General features: G+C 50.5%; 1 protein-coding gene across 2 annotated transcripts in view; it reads right to left on the reverse strand.

Moving 5' to 3' along the window:
* Positions 1-13,927, reverse strand: part of KDM5B (lysine demethylase 5B) — a 62,042-nt gene extending 48,115 nt beyond the window's left edge. Inside the window, exons 1-2 of one of the 2 annotated variants that reach the window (XM_074527914.1) lie at positions 13,236-13,927; positions 303-380 (exon numbers count right to left, since the gene is read on the reverse strand). In XM_074527914.1, coding sequence (XP_074384015.1) covers positions 303-380; positions 13,236-13,373 — 216 coding nt within the window. In that variant the 5' untranslated portion in view covers positions 13,374-13,927. The remainder of the gene's footprint in view (positions 1-302; positions 381-13,235) is intronic. The other variant, XM_074527913.1, reaches the window with a different exon arrangement.
* Between the last annotated feature and the right edge of the window lie 1,818 nt (positions 13,928-15,745).

The raw sequence follows: 15,745 nt of genomic DNA on the forward strand, positions 1-15,745 counted from the left end.
TTGAAAGATGCTGTATGAGTACAAAATACAGACACAGATCTATGGCCCTGGACAGTTTAACTACTCTGAAGCACCTGTGTGGAAAAGGCCTAAATTATGTTCCTTTAATGAGCATTAACATTACTTTTATGCCTGGAATGTTTCTAACCAGGTTCTCAAACAGATGAATTTCCGTGCTAATTAAAAATTGCTGTTTGTGGTCCAAAGTGCTGTCAGCTCATGGCCAACTCTGGCAAACATCACCTCCCAAAAACACACAGACACATTTGGGAGCAGAAGTACTGCCCAGCTTTCCAGTTTACCTCCAGTTCATTGAGCCTCTGGATCCTTGGTGTGAAGTGAAGCTTGTCCACATCGCACGCGAACGGAGGCTGCCAGTCCTGGAAAACAGAAGGGTTCCATCAAAAGAGCAGGGAAAGGAGAGGAGTTTCTGTGACAGTCAAAAGCCAGGGGAGCCCAAAGCATGAGGAGGCCCCCGTGGCCTCCAGAACCTCCTCAGCCCCACCAGAACACAGAACTTGGTGCAGAGGGGGCTCAGCAGCCCCAGCCTGCCCTGTGCTGACACCCAAATCCCCTCACCAGGAACAAGTCAGCAGCAGGGTGAGATAGCTGGGGTGAGTGCCATTGCCTGCCCCTCAGAACACCCCACTGTGCTGTGGGACCTCAGCACCTCAGGACTGAGGTGTCACCGAGACCACCCTTGGGGGGCTCGGGAGTCCTGGAATGTTCCAGAAGTGTCTGGTGGCTGGACTTTGATCCTACACAGGAGACGACACCTGTATGAGGACAGGAGGGTTTCACCGGGGTGAATGGTGAAGGGATTGGTTAATTAGAGAGTGAAACACAGGGTTTAGGATTTCTGTACAGGGGGGTTTAGAGAAGTAAGATGGAGGAATTGGGGCGTGTCCTGTCCTTCTTCTTCTTCTTCTTCTCCTCCATCTTCTGTGGTGATGGTGGCACTCTGGGATTGGTCATTACTAAAAGTGCACTGGGCAATAAGGGTAAAAGGTATTGGGGAAAAATGATAAATATTGTACACGTAACTTTGGGTATAAAGATAGGTGACCGCCCGGAGGGGAGGGGTGGGTGCTCATGGCTGGCTGCTGAGCAGAGCTCTGTCGGGCCGAAAGAAAATCTTTTAGATAAACAATTAATAAACATAGGGATCGAAAGAAGAACTGAAGCCTCTTCTTGTCCTTCGATACGCGGGCTGCCCCAAGGCCACCCCGGGCCTTTCCAGGCCCTCCAAACAGCCGAAAACCGGACACTGTGCCTCAACCTGTCCTGTGTTGTAAGCCTGCACAGAACCATGGAATCATTAAGGCTGGAAAAGCCCTCTGTGATCATTGGGTCCAGCTTTTAACCCAGCACCACCACCACAATCACCCCTCACCCATGGCCCCAAGTGCCACATCCACACATCTTTGCAACAATTCCAGGGATGGCGACTCCACCACTGCTCTGGGCAACCTGTGCCAATGCTTGACAATTTCCTTGGCTGCAAACATTCAGGAAGAGCTGGCATATGACCAATTTTAAAAAAGATTGTTATTACTATTGTTATTACTATTACTGCAACTGAACTGTTATTTATAAACACAACTATAAAGCTGTTTTATCTTTTAGATCTCTGACAACTACTGCACACTCTTGGTTTGCCAATACACAACTCCACAAAACTAAATTAGATTTGATTTAAACTTCACAGGAATTTATTACATATAAAGTTATCTTATTATCACTAATTACAGAATGAAGATAATGCACAAGTGAGCTACTGACAATGGAATAAGACAAAGCTTTGCTTCAGGAAAACGAAAACCTTTCTTCAGCATTGGGTGACTGAGGCAACTGAAGTAAGACCAGCATCATAAACACAGTATTTTTTATTTTAGATTCACAGACAACATGAAAATTGGAGTTAAAACCAATCATACATGATTTCCAAAGCAATTATCTTACAAACAAACATGGAGCAAGATTCACCAAGAGTGTGGAGAAGCTGAAGAGCAAAGAGAGCCACCAATCCATACATTTTACCAAGCTTGCATTGATTAATGCAGACCTCAAAACTGGCAATAGAAGTTTTCTGATCTTGCAAGGCACTTGCAGCACATCACAACTTGACAACTCCAATTGGAGTTAACATTTGAAATGGAAATTAGACAATGGTAGGGAGTCAGGATGACAAATTATCCAGAGAATACTCAATCCTTGACCAGTGGGATATGCCTTGATTACTTTCCTACTTTTAACCACAAGACTGCCTGGTGCCCAAAGATGTGTTCTTGAGAAACTCGATAACACTAACCCTTCTTTGACTGCCTATTTATGCCAGAAAACCAAATGCAATGAAACCACCAAGTCTGAGGAAGAGAACTGACATTCTTTTCTAATATCCTGTTGTCTGATGAGTCATTTAGAGCCCTCAAGCTGTAAGATGAGTACAACTGGGAACAACTGGGCAGGATTTGAAGTATTGTACTTCAACAGGACAAATCTGACTCTCAAGCTGAACCAACTGGTTACATCATGAGTCACAACTCCAGAGTCTGCTCTGTACCAAAGACAGGGAGACAGAAGACAGGCACCAAGACCAGGAGGGGACACAGCAGCAATGACACACAGGACCCTTGAGACACTGGGGACTGAATTAAAGTGCCCAGGGGAGAACTGCAGGGAGCTTTGCTTAGGCTGAGAGTAAATGAAACCAAGAGGGCTGTGCTGCCTCTGGCTTTGCTAAGCAGTAAGCCAAGGCTGTTCCCATATGGACTCTGCATTGCCCCAAACCAGACCCTCTAACAAGGCTCTGCAAGGGACAAGAACCAGGAGTAAGGGGAACAGGGGCAAGAATTCAGCTCATGCAGGCAATGATACCACATCTGACACTGTCACCAGCCTAGGCTGCACTTCAGGGCCACCACCTGCAGTCACTGCACTGGCAACAGTCAGGGCAGCCAAGGAAGGGAGGGCACAGCACAGGAGATTTCTGGTCAGGCCACATGTCTGCTGCTCTGGGCAGAGCCAGAGGAAAGCCTGCCTGCCACTGGGCACAACAGGAGGAACAGGATCTACCTGCTCCTGCAGGCTCTGGCTCATGCTCAGACTAAAGAAATCGAGCTCCAAGGGTGCCTAGGGCAGACACAGACCCAATCCAAGCCAGACAGCACAGAGCAGGCCAGTCCCCTCTGCTTATGGAAGCAAATGAGGAAGTTTATGTGCATGATCTTACAGAAACACCTCATTCACAGCTTGGCACCCGAAACATCCTGCTCCAGAATGAGCTGATTATCTCCATGATCTCCATGTGTCTATTTATTACTGACTGATGCATGTTTGGGGACAGCCTTTCCTGTTTGGCCAAAGACACTGGCTCTGGCAAAGCACCAGTCACCTACTGTGTTGGAAGAGTAACACGACTCCAGACAACACAAGCTGCCACAACAGGCATTTCCTACTCCTGCAGCTCTGCAGTTTACCAATGACTGAATGACCAACACACACACCAAGACGCCCTGATGGCATGTCAGCTGTTTCTCAAAGACAAGCTTTGGGAGCTCCATTTATTCAACAGCACTTTCAGAAGGTGACTTTTCAGCCCATCAGGCAGATGGGGTCATCAGCCAGAATCAAACATTTAACAGCCTTAAAAGTGTTTAATTTTCAGCAAGGAGAAAGTCATTGCAAGAGCTTCTGCTGGGTGATGGTAAATTGGGTGAATGAGAGGTAACACAGAATTGACTTCAGCTTCTGAGGTTTTTAGCAGGTACCATAGAATATGTTGAGTTGCAAGGGATCACCAAGTCCATCAGGATCATCACATCCAATTCCTGACCCTGCACAGACACTCCAACAATCCCACCCTGTGCCTGGGAGCGTTGTCCAAACACTTCTTGGACTCGGACAGGCTTGGAGCTGTGCCCATTTCCCAGTTGTTCCTGTTCAGTGCCCCAGCACCCTCTGGGGAAGAACCTTTTCCTGACATCCAACCTGAACATCTCCCAGCTCAGCTCCAGCCATTCCTGTGAGTCCTGTCACTTGTCATGAGAGGGAAGAGATCAGTGCCTGTCCCTCTGCTGCCCCTCAGGAGGATGTTGAAGACCCCAGTGAGGTCTCCCCTCTAGGCTGAACAAACCAAGTGCCCTCAGCTGCCCCTCATGAGCCTTCTCCTCCAGACCCTTCACCATTGTCATGGCCCTCCTTAGGATGCTCTCCAATAGCTTAATGTCTTTTTTATATTGTGGCGCTCAAAACTACACCAAAGACTTGAGGTGAGGCCACAGCAGTGCAGGTAGAGCTGAGGGAAACAACACCATACATAATATTTCACATTAGATTACTGTAAAACCACTCCTGGCTTTACAAACACACTACAGCACATCCCACTGCACACCAGCTGTGTCAGACCCACAGCCATTCACCATCTGGAGAAACGACAGCAGGTATAGCAGACAGTCCATCCTGACTGTCACTGAGTCATTTAAAGTCACAAGTTTATTTTGGAGCATCCAAACTACTCAAAGTTGATATAACAAATAAGGCTAATATTTATCTTTCTCTATTCCACAGTATGGCAAGCTCCTCAAGTCCTAAACAAGATACTTTCAACTCTTCTTTAACGTTTATTATTTACTCAACAAAAATCTTGGACACATTTTGAAGCACAAGTTACCAAGCCAAAAGCGATGCTCGTTTGCAGGCCCCTGAAAAGACATTTCTGTGAGACAGAAATGCCTTTATGCACTTGGAAAGGCAGCAGCACCACGAGAGGGAGCTTTGTTGTGCAGGATTCACTTGCCAAGCTGCTGAGCCACATGAGCAGCTTTGCTGGGGAAGAGACCAGCCCCCACCCCCAGCTCTCCAGGCTCTCTTCCCTAAAGCTCTGCCTGGGAATCAGTAAGGCTTGTCCTCTCCATCCAGATCCTCAAAGGAACTGGTTTGGATTCCCCTGTTTTAAAATAGGAATTTTAAAAGTGTAAGTAGTTCAATTTGAAGTGTCTTCCAACAGCCATGCTGAGTATTAAGTATATAGAGAGATAAAGAAGACATTAATTTCCTAAAAAAATCAGTTCTGACTCCACCAGGACTCTACATTTGAAATTACTCTATTGTGTTCTCTTGTCCATCCCTGACTGTTATAAGCCTACAAGGGACAAACAAAATTCTGTGCCCACCTTGGCCTGCAATTGTTATAAACTTGTCACCAAATCCAGGCAAAAATGAGATTGACTTCAAAATTCCAAACTCTTCCATAAACTTGAGGGACAAATCCAGCCATGCAGAAGGCACGCTCTAAGGATCACATTAATATTTCAAGCAGTAATGTGAACTACAAATGGTCAGCAGAATTATTTCGGTGATTTCCATATTCCAGCTCCCAACTGAGCAGTTCCAGGGATGTCAGGCTTCAGAGCACTGCATTTCAGCTGGCAAACCTGCACCTCACCCAAACTCACTAATTAAAATTTAACCACCCCCACTCCTACGAATTCAAGTGAACAAGAAATTACCAACCTCCCTGCTAAGCTGTTCTACAAGTTGGTTGGCTTCAGCTTTTCTTCCTCCCTTATCCTCATGTCCTTTATAACCAAATCCCTTGTCTGCTGGCTGCCAAAGCAGCTATTCCTGAATCCCTCCCAGAAGAAATGCTTCAAGACATTTTTCAATAAACAAATACCTTTTTCCTTCTCTTGACAGAACCAGCTTTCCAGTCCTGCAAATAAAAGGGTTTTCTTCCTTGGGCTTTTTTCTGAAGTCTCTTATATTTCTTCAACACCTTTTGAAAACTGCAAGTAGCATTTTACTTGCAGTCTCTCCCATGTCAGACACAAAAAAAAGAGACAGCTCTTTCATTATTTTGCTAGATAGCAGCTCATAGTAAGATCCAAAGGAATATCTTAGCAACTCTTGCCAGAGAAACACATCCATTCAGTAAACTGCAGCAATTCCCCCCTTCCTGGGATGCCCACCCTGTGAGCCTGACCTACATTCTTTGTTCCCACATCTATGATCTTGCCTTGGCAAAGGTGTTCCATGATTGCTGCCTCTGAGAGGAAAGGAGCACACTCAGTGACTCAGGAGGTCCCTTTCAGCCTCCTGGTTTTATGCCTACATTAAAAACACGCTTGGAGCTCAGATGGCAGAATGCACACAAACCCATTATCAGCCGGCAGTGGGTCAGCCACAAAGCTCCTGTCTAACGGGAACTAATCCCTCTGTGACCCTGTTAAAGGCTGACATCAGTTGGAAACTCCAATCAGCAGCTAACCCAGTTTGTGATGAACAGTCCTTCCTTGGCCATTTTAAATGGTGCAGATTTTTTCATCAAACCCCCTGAATTCCTCCTTGCCAGTAAGGGAACCTGAGTGCACTAACCCACCTCATGTGCAGAACTCTCCAAAAAGGAGCCTGGTAGGGTATTTCTTATTTGAGAGAAAATTGGGCTCTGTTATGTATTGCACACTAGCAAGGGAGAACAGGCCCAACCACAGATCCTTCCCATCTGAGAACCACAGCAAACGAAAATGAGTGTACATTGGGAATCACTCCTCCAGATCCCAGTGCTTCTGTGCCAGCTCCACACCTGGAGAGAAATAAAGGCTCAAGTAAGCTGGAGGTGATTCTTAAGTGTCAGGGCCAGCTGCTCCTTGGGACAGAAAGGCAGAAAGGACAGAAAATACATGCAGGGTTTGAACCTCTAAACACAACAGGCAGCTGGGCTCACACACAGGAGATGCCAGGCTCCTCTCCATGGAGGCACCTGCATGCAAGGAACAGACACAGCACCAGTGCTCCAGCAGCACTGCAGGTACAGCTGGGGATGGACAGGGTGCTGAGATCAGCAAATGCCAGACCCCTGATTCACTTCAGAGCACTGACCAAGACCTGAAACAGGGCATGCATCAGGCTGGGGCCAGGCCCAGCTGTGGGTGTGTGAGGGCACCAGACCCCAAGAGCTGCAGCCACCTCCCCTCCCTTTGCTCTGAGCCCCAGTACATTCCCAGAGTGTGACCAGCAGGGACAGCGCACTCTGCTCCTCAGGCTGTCCCATCACAGCCCTTGCAATGATTCCAAACCCTCTGCAGAGCTCCAACTGGCAGCTTTCAAACCTTGACTTCACTGCCAATGTAACTCAGATTAGGAAAAGAGCTGAATTTCACAGCCACCCAGAACAGCCATGGGCAACTCCACCAGCCTCAGCCACGAGCAGCTGCAGAGCCTCAGCTGCCCAGGGATTCCCTGCAGCTGCACCATCCACTGCCCTGGCTCTGCACAACATCCTCCCCTTCCAGCTGCTCAGAACACCTCTCACTCAGGCACTCCTAAGGGCAGCAGCCTGGAAGATCCCACAAGTTCTTCTTGATTTCTAAAACCACTCAGCCTGGTCTCTGGACATGGACACAGCACTGTCCCCAGCACGTCTCAGACACAACCCAACCATCTGGGATGGAGAGGAAGCACATCCTGATGGATACACAGCATGATTTGCTTCCATCCACTGACAGCTTTTGTTTCATTGCTGGGCAAGGGAGCCATGTTTAGTTTTAAACTCCATTTTCAGCTATTAGCTGTCTTACGTTAGATAGAATTTCGGTCATTTTTTGTTTATGTTATTCTTGCCCCATATGGAAAGTTCTGGACTAAATAGTTTCATCTTAAATTTTCAACGAGCTGAAGAGTGTGTGTTGAAAATCCCACACTGAAAGAAACTGAGGCAAGGAAAGGAAATTCTCATTGTTTTTTAAGCCTACGCCAATGTTTCAGTGTTTCTGAAGAGCAGAAACCACTCGTGGTGACCACAGCAGCCTTGTGCATGGCCACTGCCATTAGTAAAATAAATAAAAAACTAAAAATAATTCTTCTTTTGCATATTTTCTTGCTAATTAGAGATCAGTAAATAACCTACTCTGAATTTACCTGATTCCACAACACAACCCCTGTGATGAATACGACAAGTTCCTCATTTAAAGCCAACATTTCCTAACGACCTTCGGTAGCAGATCTACTTTTCTTCACATGAATTGACAGCAGGGGAACAGGAACCTCAGCACTAAAATATCTCTTCCCCTCCCAAAACCTCATTCATTCCTGATCCCAAAAGCAGCAGGTCTACCACTTTCCACCCTCCATGTCCCCTTCCAGCTGATCCTCTCTCAGTCAGAAACGCCCCCTTTGCTGACCCACCTGAGCCTGGCCCCTGCTCAGCAGGACTGACAGACGTGGCAGCACCTCTGGTTTCTCCACTGAAGCTCACTTACATGTTGTAATTGAGTTATCTCTGTGTTTTCTTTTTGATAAAATCAACTGACTGAGCCTCTGTGTATTATCAAATCTGAAGGATCATCACCATCAACTTCCTGTTTCAGACAAAGTATCACAATTCTCTGCATTAATTCCTGTTTTAGTGGGGTTTTTTTACGGCTCCAGGACTAGATTGTCAGAACCTTCAGTCAAGCTGCTCCAAAACTGAACTGGTTTTTTGTTTTGTGTTTTTCTCCATAAAAATGAAAAGAAATCAAGCAATCAGCTGAATGAGAAGCCTAAACAGACCTTAAGAGGTCTAAACAACATTTAAATCAATGTTGCTCCTCAAAACATGTCCCAGGAGGAGGAGGTCCATTTCTCCCAAGCCTGAGCCTTTAGGTTTCACCACTCAGGCTCTGTTAAGGTTGAATATTTCAAAATTCATTATTTCATGTGCTGAACTTTTCTGATGCATCTCTGTGTCCTCTCCAGCTGTCAATTTTTTTAAATCCTCCAACAAGTGAGAGGTCCTGAATGCAGAATTTTCTACTCTTGTGCTGCCACAGAGGTAAAATCCCCCCATTTCTCACAGAGAAACTCCAGAGCTCCCATTCCACCATTTCACTGCTCCCCACAGGGATCCACAGTTATTTTTCTGCACTCCTTCCTCCTCTAAGATGCTCTATGCTCCTTTGTTCCAAAGGTAAACCTCCTCACTGAGTCCTACTTAAGTGATTACTGTTTCATAATATCCACTGTTTATTGGGCAACTGGGATCCCTCTAAAGCCAGGAGCCACCACCATAACTCCATTCACAATCAGCTTTTGCTCTTCTAGACTTGTAAAGAAAATTACATACCCTTGGCTTGAGGTTATGAGACACCATTAGAAAGGGATCCTTCATTAGTTGAACAATCATTAGTTGAAATAATTTGTAATTTGGTGTATTAATTTTGCACAATAGTAATTTCTGTAATTAGAATACTGATCACAATTTCTAGATCTCAGACAACAACACACAAACACATGGAATCATGGAAAAAAATAAAACTAATTTGACCACATCAGTGTCCATACAATTGTATTCCACACTATCACCCTCCAAGTTTTTATCCAGGACTATTCCAGACATTCTTCCACTCTGGAGCTAGAGGGGGTCAACTCTTGCACCCACAAAGAACTTAAGGAAATTCATTTTCCCCATTCTAGAGTTCACCAGTATTCCAGGATTTACTGAAAACTGACAGTCAATAATTTCGATAACTCCTTCAAATTTCCAGCTCTGCTAATACAGACTTTCTGATCTTTAAGTGCTTGGTTTAAGTTACTTGGAAGCCTTAACAGTACTTCTCCATATTCACATTATTTAAAGCAATGAAATTTAGCCTGGATGTTCTCAATTTCCATGCTTGGCCTTGGGAAAGTGATGATGTTTCTAGTACATTGTACAATCCTGAGTATTTTGAAAAGCATTTATATGTTAAGTAAGGCTTAAGTAATCATTATGTATTATTTCTTCACAGCAGCAAAGCAACGACACAACAAAGTGAAGGAAGAGCCCATCTTCAAGAAAGGCTTGGAGCATTTGATACCACTCCTGCTCCACACATTGCCATTAACTCTTGAAGCTCAGCTTCACTTTTGTGAGACTGTTTGCTTCCATTAATTGCTATTAGCTACCTACCTTGAAGAACAACTCCATTCTCAAGCAATTCTTCATTTGACTCCCCTATATGCCCTCACTGACTTGCAGAGCTATCACAAGTTTCTAGAATATAAGTCCATCACTTGACATGCCAAGTTTTGGAGTAAACTTAGTTTATTCCAAACTATCAGATACTGTTTAAATGGAGAAATGCTAATGAAAGATGGTTTTGGTTAATTGAAAAAAATTTTAACGCCAAAATGGCACATGATGGACTGCAAGCAAGTACCCCACCCACTTTCCTCCATCCAGCTGCCCCTTCCCCTGCAGATCCGCAACAGGCTCAAATTTAAATCTCCACTTTATGCAGCTCATTAACTACCAGGAACAGCCCCATCCAAGCACTCTGCTGCCAATGGGACTCTCCACTCACACCCCACACTGCTGACAAAAAGCCACAGGGAGCAGTGCCAGTGAGCTGGTTATGGCTGCACCCTCCAGCAGCCACTGCAGCATCTTAGAATCCCCAAATGAGAGCAAAACTCAGACACTGGTGATGGCTGGAACAAACTGAACTGGAATGAAGAGGAAGAAAAGTCTTTTTGAGTGCTCAACTGGAAACTGCCATGCAGAAATTGCACCTCCTGTTATATTCCTGGATGTTCTTTCATCTTGTGAACATGCAGTGATCACCCAGAATCCTTTGTCTTCTGCACGTCAGCTACCTCGATATCTCCTCACTAAACAGGTCACTGTCCTCCAAAGCTGCTACACAAGAAGCCACTGCAGGTGTGGTTTTCTCTGGGCCCAGCTGGTTCCCAGGTAATGCCAGCAGAAAGGGACCAGAAAAAGCCCTGCTGCTGCTCCTTCCAAGCCCAGGCAGCTCTCCTGTGCATGCTCAGCTGCTGGAGCATCAAAGCCAGCTCTGGAGTAAGGACTTGTTCATAAATAAGTGGGGAAGTTACAGCTGGGCACCACCAGCCTCACACAACATTACTCCATACTGCTACTCATACACAGACACACAAATTCATCTGCTGATAACTACACAGCAGAGTTCAGGCTAAAATAATGCCAGCCCAACATCAAATTTCCGATTCCTCTCTCGGCACAGATCCTGCCAGTTCATGGTGCTGCCTACCTGCTCCCCGGCACGTAACCAGACTGCGCAGGCCGGCAGGAGATTCCCTGGGATGAGGAGGATTCCAAAGGCCGGCCATCACCAAACAAGGCATCCAGCTGGAGCACACACACTGCAGTGCACAGGCAGGGCAGGCTCTAGCTCACGGAATTACAGACCCCTCGATTACACCAAAAAGAACAATAACTGAATATTCACTGCGGCTCCTGCTCGCAGGGGGAAGGCCAGGAACTACGTCAACTTCAAGGGTTTTCTGGTCGCTTTGGAAGAGCTCCCTCTATGCTCCAGGCCGCTGAACCAAGCACGCACTTCACAAGTCATCCCAGGCATTATCCAGGGAAGATAAAGCCAAGGGAGCTCAGCTCTCCCAAAGCCAGGCTCCACAGAACCACCCGTGCTCAGCCCTCAGCAGCTCCAACTATTTTCATCCTGCTTCTAAATACGCTCAAAGAGCTGATCCCACGGCCAGGCAGGCACAGCACCTGGTGTAATATCTGCTGCAATACCTGCCCCTTCGGGAAGGGGAGAGCGGCTGAAAACGCAGTTGCAGTGAGTAATTCAGTCCTTTGGAGGGCTGCTGATTTATGATCTCCAACAGATAACCTCCTACTAGCAGCTTGCTGATAAGGTTTTGGCTTTTTACACAAGCAGCCAAGAAACATGGGATTTTTTTAGATGAGATGTTTCTAAAACAAAAAGACACTCCCCCTCAAAAACATCCAAACAAACAAAAAAATAACCCTCTCAAGAAACCCAACCAAACAAAAAAAAGCAGTTCTGGTCGCAGTTGCTGAAACATTGTTGGCAATTTGGCAACTTAAAACCCCAAAACATCTACTAAAAAGTACTACAGATCTTCAGTGGTGACTGTAACAAAAACCATCTTACCCCCTTAACTCTGAGCATCTGGCTGCCCTGCATGAAAAGAAGCCCTGGCACATTCTACCAGGACACAAATTCAAGAGCTCTCTTCACACAGCACTCGGGGATTATTCTTCCAGAGAGCTGGAACACCTTCCTTCCTCTCCAGCAACATTCACATTATTCACTCTGCCACAAACATTTCTGCCACCTCAGACACTAACTCAGCAAGTTATTACTATTTTAATTCAGAAGGAAAAGAATGGACACAACAGGAGTCCCAGCAACAACCAAAACACAAAAGTAAGGAGTGTGTGTTTCTGAACATTATTTCTTTGAAGTCAAAGTCTCACTCGCAAAACTTCAGCCTACAAACTGTTCAGTCAGCTTCCCCCCTTGCTGGAGGAGATGTAAGCTCAGTGCCTGTTTAACATTCTAGTTGTTGCCGTCATGTTAATTGCCTTACCTGGCTGCACCACCCCAAGACTCGCACCACACTCCACTTAGGGGAAGGACAATTCACTCAAAATAAAGATGGTTCACACATTGTTTAATTAGATTTTTACTTCCAGAAGCCCCTCTCCTCACCAGTGTGGGTGTTCATTCCTTTAAACAACCTAACAATTCTGACTCCACAAAACTGTGGTTCTAAGATCGTCACAGCATTTCTTAGTAAACTGAGGCGACGAACAAGGGGAAATCAGAATTCATACCCTAATTTTGAGCTTACTACACCATCGGTTGAGGTGATGATGATGAAGATGAAGGCTTACCACTTCTTCCCACTGTGGATTGCATTCTAAAATGGTGGCCATGTCTGTCTAGGCTTCAGCTCGCACAGCCACCAGCCAAACTCACGGCTGCGGAGTTTGGTCTTGTCCAACTTGAGGAACAGTTCCCTGCGCCAGAAGTGCGCCGAGGCCGGGGAGGCCGCGGCGGGGCCGGGGGCTGCGGGGAGCGGGTCCCCCCGGCCCCACACGGCCACAATGCCAACATGGAGGGCAGCACCCCGGGACCTCCTCCGGGGTTCGGCGGGGCCGCTCCGGGCGCGAGGCCCCGGCCAACCCCAGGAACCGGGGAGAGGCCAGGCCCGGCCGGGGCAGCTGCCCCCCGCCCCCGCTCCCTTCACGGCCGCTCTGGCGACTCCCCCACCGGGAGCTCCGACACTTAGGAGCCACTTCGCGGGGGAAGCGACCGCTTCCTTCGCTCCCCTCAGCCCCAGCCCAGTGAAACTTCTGAGGGGCGGCCTCGCCCGCCCGGGGTCACCTGCGCGGCCGCGGGCCGGGGGAGCCGGGCCGGGCCCCACACAAAGGCCGCTCCCGGCGGCGCCATGCGGGCACTCACCGGCGGCGGCCGCACCTTGCAGATGCCGGTCTGCTCGGCGATGGGCCGGATCTTGTGGATGAAGGCGAAGGGGTCGGCGAACTCCTCCCAGCTGGGCTCGAAGACGGGGCACTCGGGCGGGGGCAGGAACTCGGCCATGGCCCGGCCGGGGCGGCCGCTCCGCTCCGCGCTCCGAACAATCTCCGGAGCCGCCGCGCTCCGTGCGCGTCCGCGGGGGGGCCGGGGCTGGGAAAAGAGTCCGCCCGGCCCGGGCAGGGGAGGGGGCGCGGCTGCCCCGCCCCGCCCGCGCCTTTGTGCGGGGGCCCGGGGCCGGACCGGAGAGGGCCCGTTGGGGGCGGGGGGAGCAGGCAGCGGCGGCTCCTCTGGAGCGCGGCCTGGCCCGCGCGGCGCCGACCCCTCGTCCGCTACCGGGCACCGGCGGAGAGTGAGGCCCAGACAGCGCCGCTCACCGGGGCCGCCCGCTGGGGGTCCCTCCCGGTGCCCCCCGCCCCGTCGGGCCGCAGCCTCGCGCCCCCCGCTCCCGCCGCCTTTGTGCGCGGGCCCTGGCCCCGGGCGCGCTGCGGCCGCTCCCCCCAGCACCGCTGGTTCGGGGAGGCCCCCGGGCCGCGCTCCCCGCCCGCCGTGCCCCCCGCGGCCCGGCCGCTCCGTCCCGCCCCCCCGCGCGGGGCCGCCGGCGCTGTGTTTACATGCGCGGAGGGATCCGCACAGCTGACAGCGGACCGCAGCCGGCGCTACTTTTTTTAAAGAGCCTCTCCGCGCGCCGCCATTGGCTGAGCACTGGTCACGTCACGCGCGGGGCGGGGCCATCCGCCTCCGCGCGGCCGCATTGTCTGCCCCGGCCGCGGAGCCCCCGCGGCCCCGGCCCGGCCCCTTTGTTCGGGGGGAGCCGGGCCATTGTCCTGCCCGCCGGCCGCGGGCAGCGCGGGGGGAAGGAGCGCTCCCGTTCCAGAGGGAGCGCCGCGAGGTGCCGCCCCCGCGCCCCGGCGGTTACCGGGGCTCCCCCCGCCGGGGGTCCCACACTGGGCGGTCCCGGCCCCAGCAGCGGGGCTGGGGGGCGGTGCCGGGCGGGGGAGGGGCGGCCCCGCCGCAGCAGGCGCCGCACGTAGCGCACGTGCGCGGGGGGGCGGCCCCGCTCCCGCCCCCGGCCCGGCCCCCCGGCCCCGCTCCCGGCCCGGCACCGCCCCAGGGACCCCCGGCACCGACCCCCGGCCCGGCATCGTCCCCGGGCCCCAGGGACCCCCGGCCCGGACCCTCGCACCGGCACCGCCCCCGGGCCCCAGGGACCCTGGCCCGGCCCCCGCACCGCCGGGGCTTCCATGGCCCCCGAAGGCACAAAGTCACTCTCGGTACTTCAAGTCACCGGTCCAGAACGGAGCCAGCGCGGTGCTGTCACATCCGACAATGAAACAAACAATTGCAACTTTTGAGACGTGCAGCAATGCTCAGGGTGTCATTTCTTGTAAAACCTCACTTACCGGCTTCAAATTTCACTAAAACTCAGAAAAGCGTCCCCTGTTAACTGCCGTGGCTGGAGAAGTAACACCGAGCTGCAGAGCAGGGTTGGGGCAGCAAGGCCCCGAGCTCCCCCCGCTGCACGCTGCCGCAGCAGGGAGGGATGCTCATGGAATCGGCTCCATGTCACACCGGGCTCCCACACCTGCCCCGGGAGAGGGGATGAGGAGGCAGCTGACAGCTTTCCACTCTGCTGCTCACGGTTACACTGAATCAAAAATTTGTACAAAGCGCTCAGGGCTAGTTTAGGACAAACATAATTCTTTTCCTCAGTTAAAAATGGAGGAAAGAAAGCAAGGGGACACAGCTTTTGTAAAGCGTTTGTGCAGGCGGTGTCACAGGGAGAGATCCTCCCCTCTGAGCTGCCCTGGGGGGATGCAGAGGAGCAGGACCCACACCCCGGGGACTGTCCCTGCCAAGGGCACAGGACAAGGCACCGCCTCCGAGCCTGGCAGCACAGGCTGCTCTCCATCCCACCCCGGGCTCAGGGGCCGTGCTGGGCCAGAGCCGGTGCCGAGCCTGAGTCAGCACCCGGCCCCAGGCAGCACAGCAGCGGCAGCAGTGCTGAGCTGAGCTCTGATTGTCCCACCCTGGCAGTGACAGGGTGGGCCGAGTCACCCTCAGATGCAGCTCCAGGAGCCCAGGCAGGCTCAGCTTCTGGGAGCCCTGCAGAGTCCTCAGCCAGCAGGAGCATCTCCAGTTTCCAGGAGGCTCCTGTCCTTTCCTTCCCCCAGTCTGACCTACATCTGATGGAAGTCACTATACCCCTCTCCTTGTACAAAAGCTAGATCAGGTTTAGTCAGGGAGTTTTAACCATAAATGTGAAATGCACCATATCTGTTTGTATTTCCATTTACAACAAGAGACCCCACGGTACAAATCACCAAATATCACCATCTGTAGAGAAAACAAAGCTGGTTCATCACCTTCCAACAGCTGATCTGCAGCACATCCCAAACTTGAGGGGCTCTGGCAAGGAGCAGAAAACTACCTTTGAA

This window comes from Zonotrichia albicollis, chromosome 28 (genome assembly GCF_047830755.1).
Source record: "Zonotrichia albicollis isolate bZonAlb1 chromosome 28, bZonAlb1.hap1, whole genome shotgun sequence".
Lineage (NCBI taxonomy): Eukaryota > Metazoa > Chordata > Aves > Passeriformes > Passerellidae > Zonotrichia > Zonotrichia albicollis.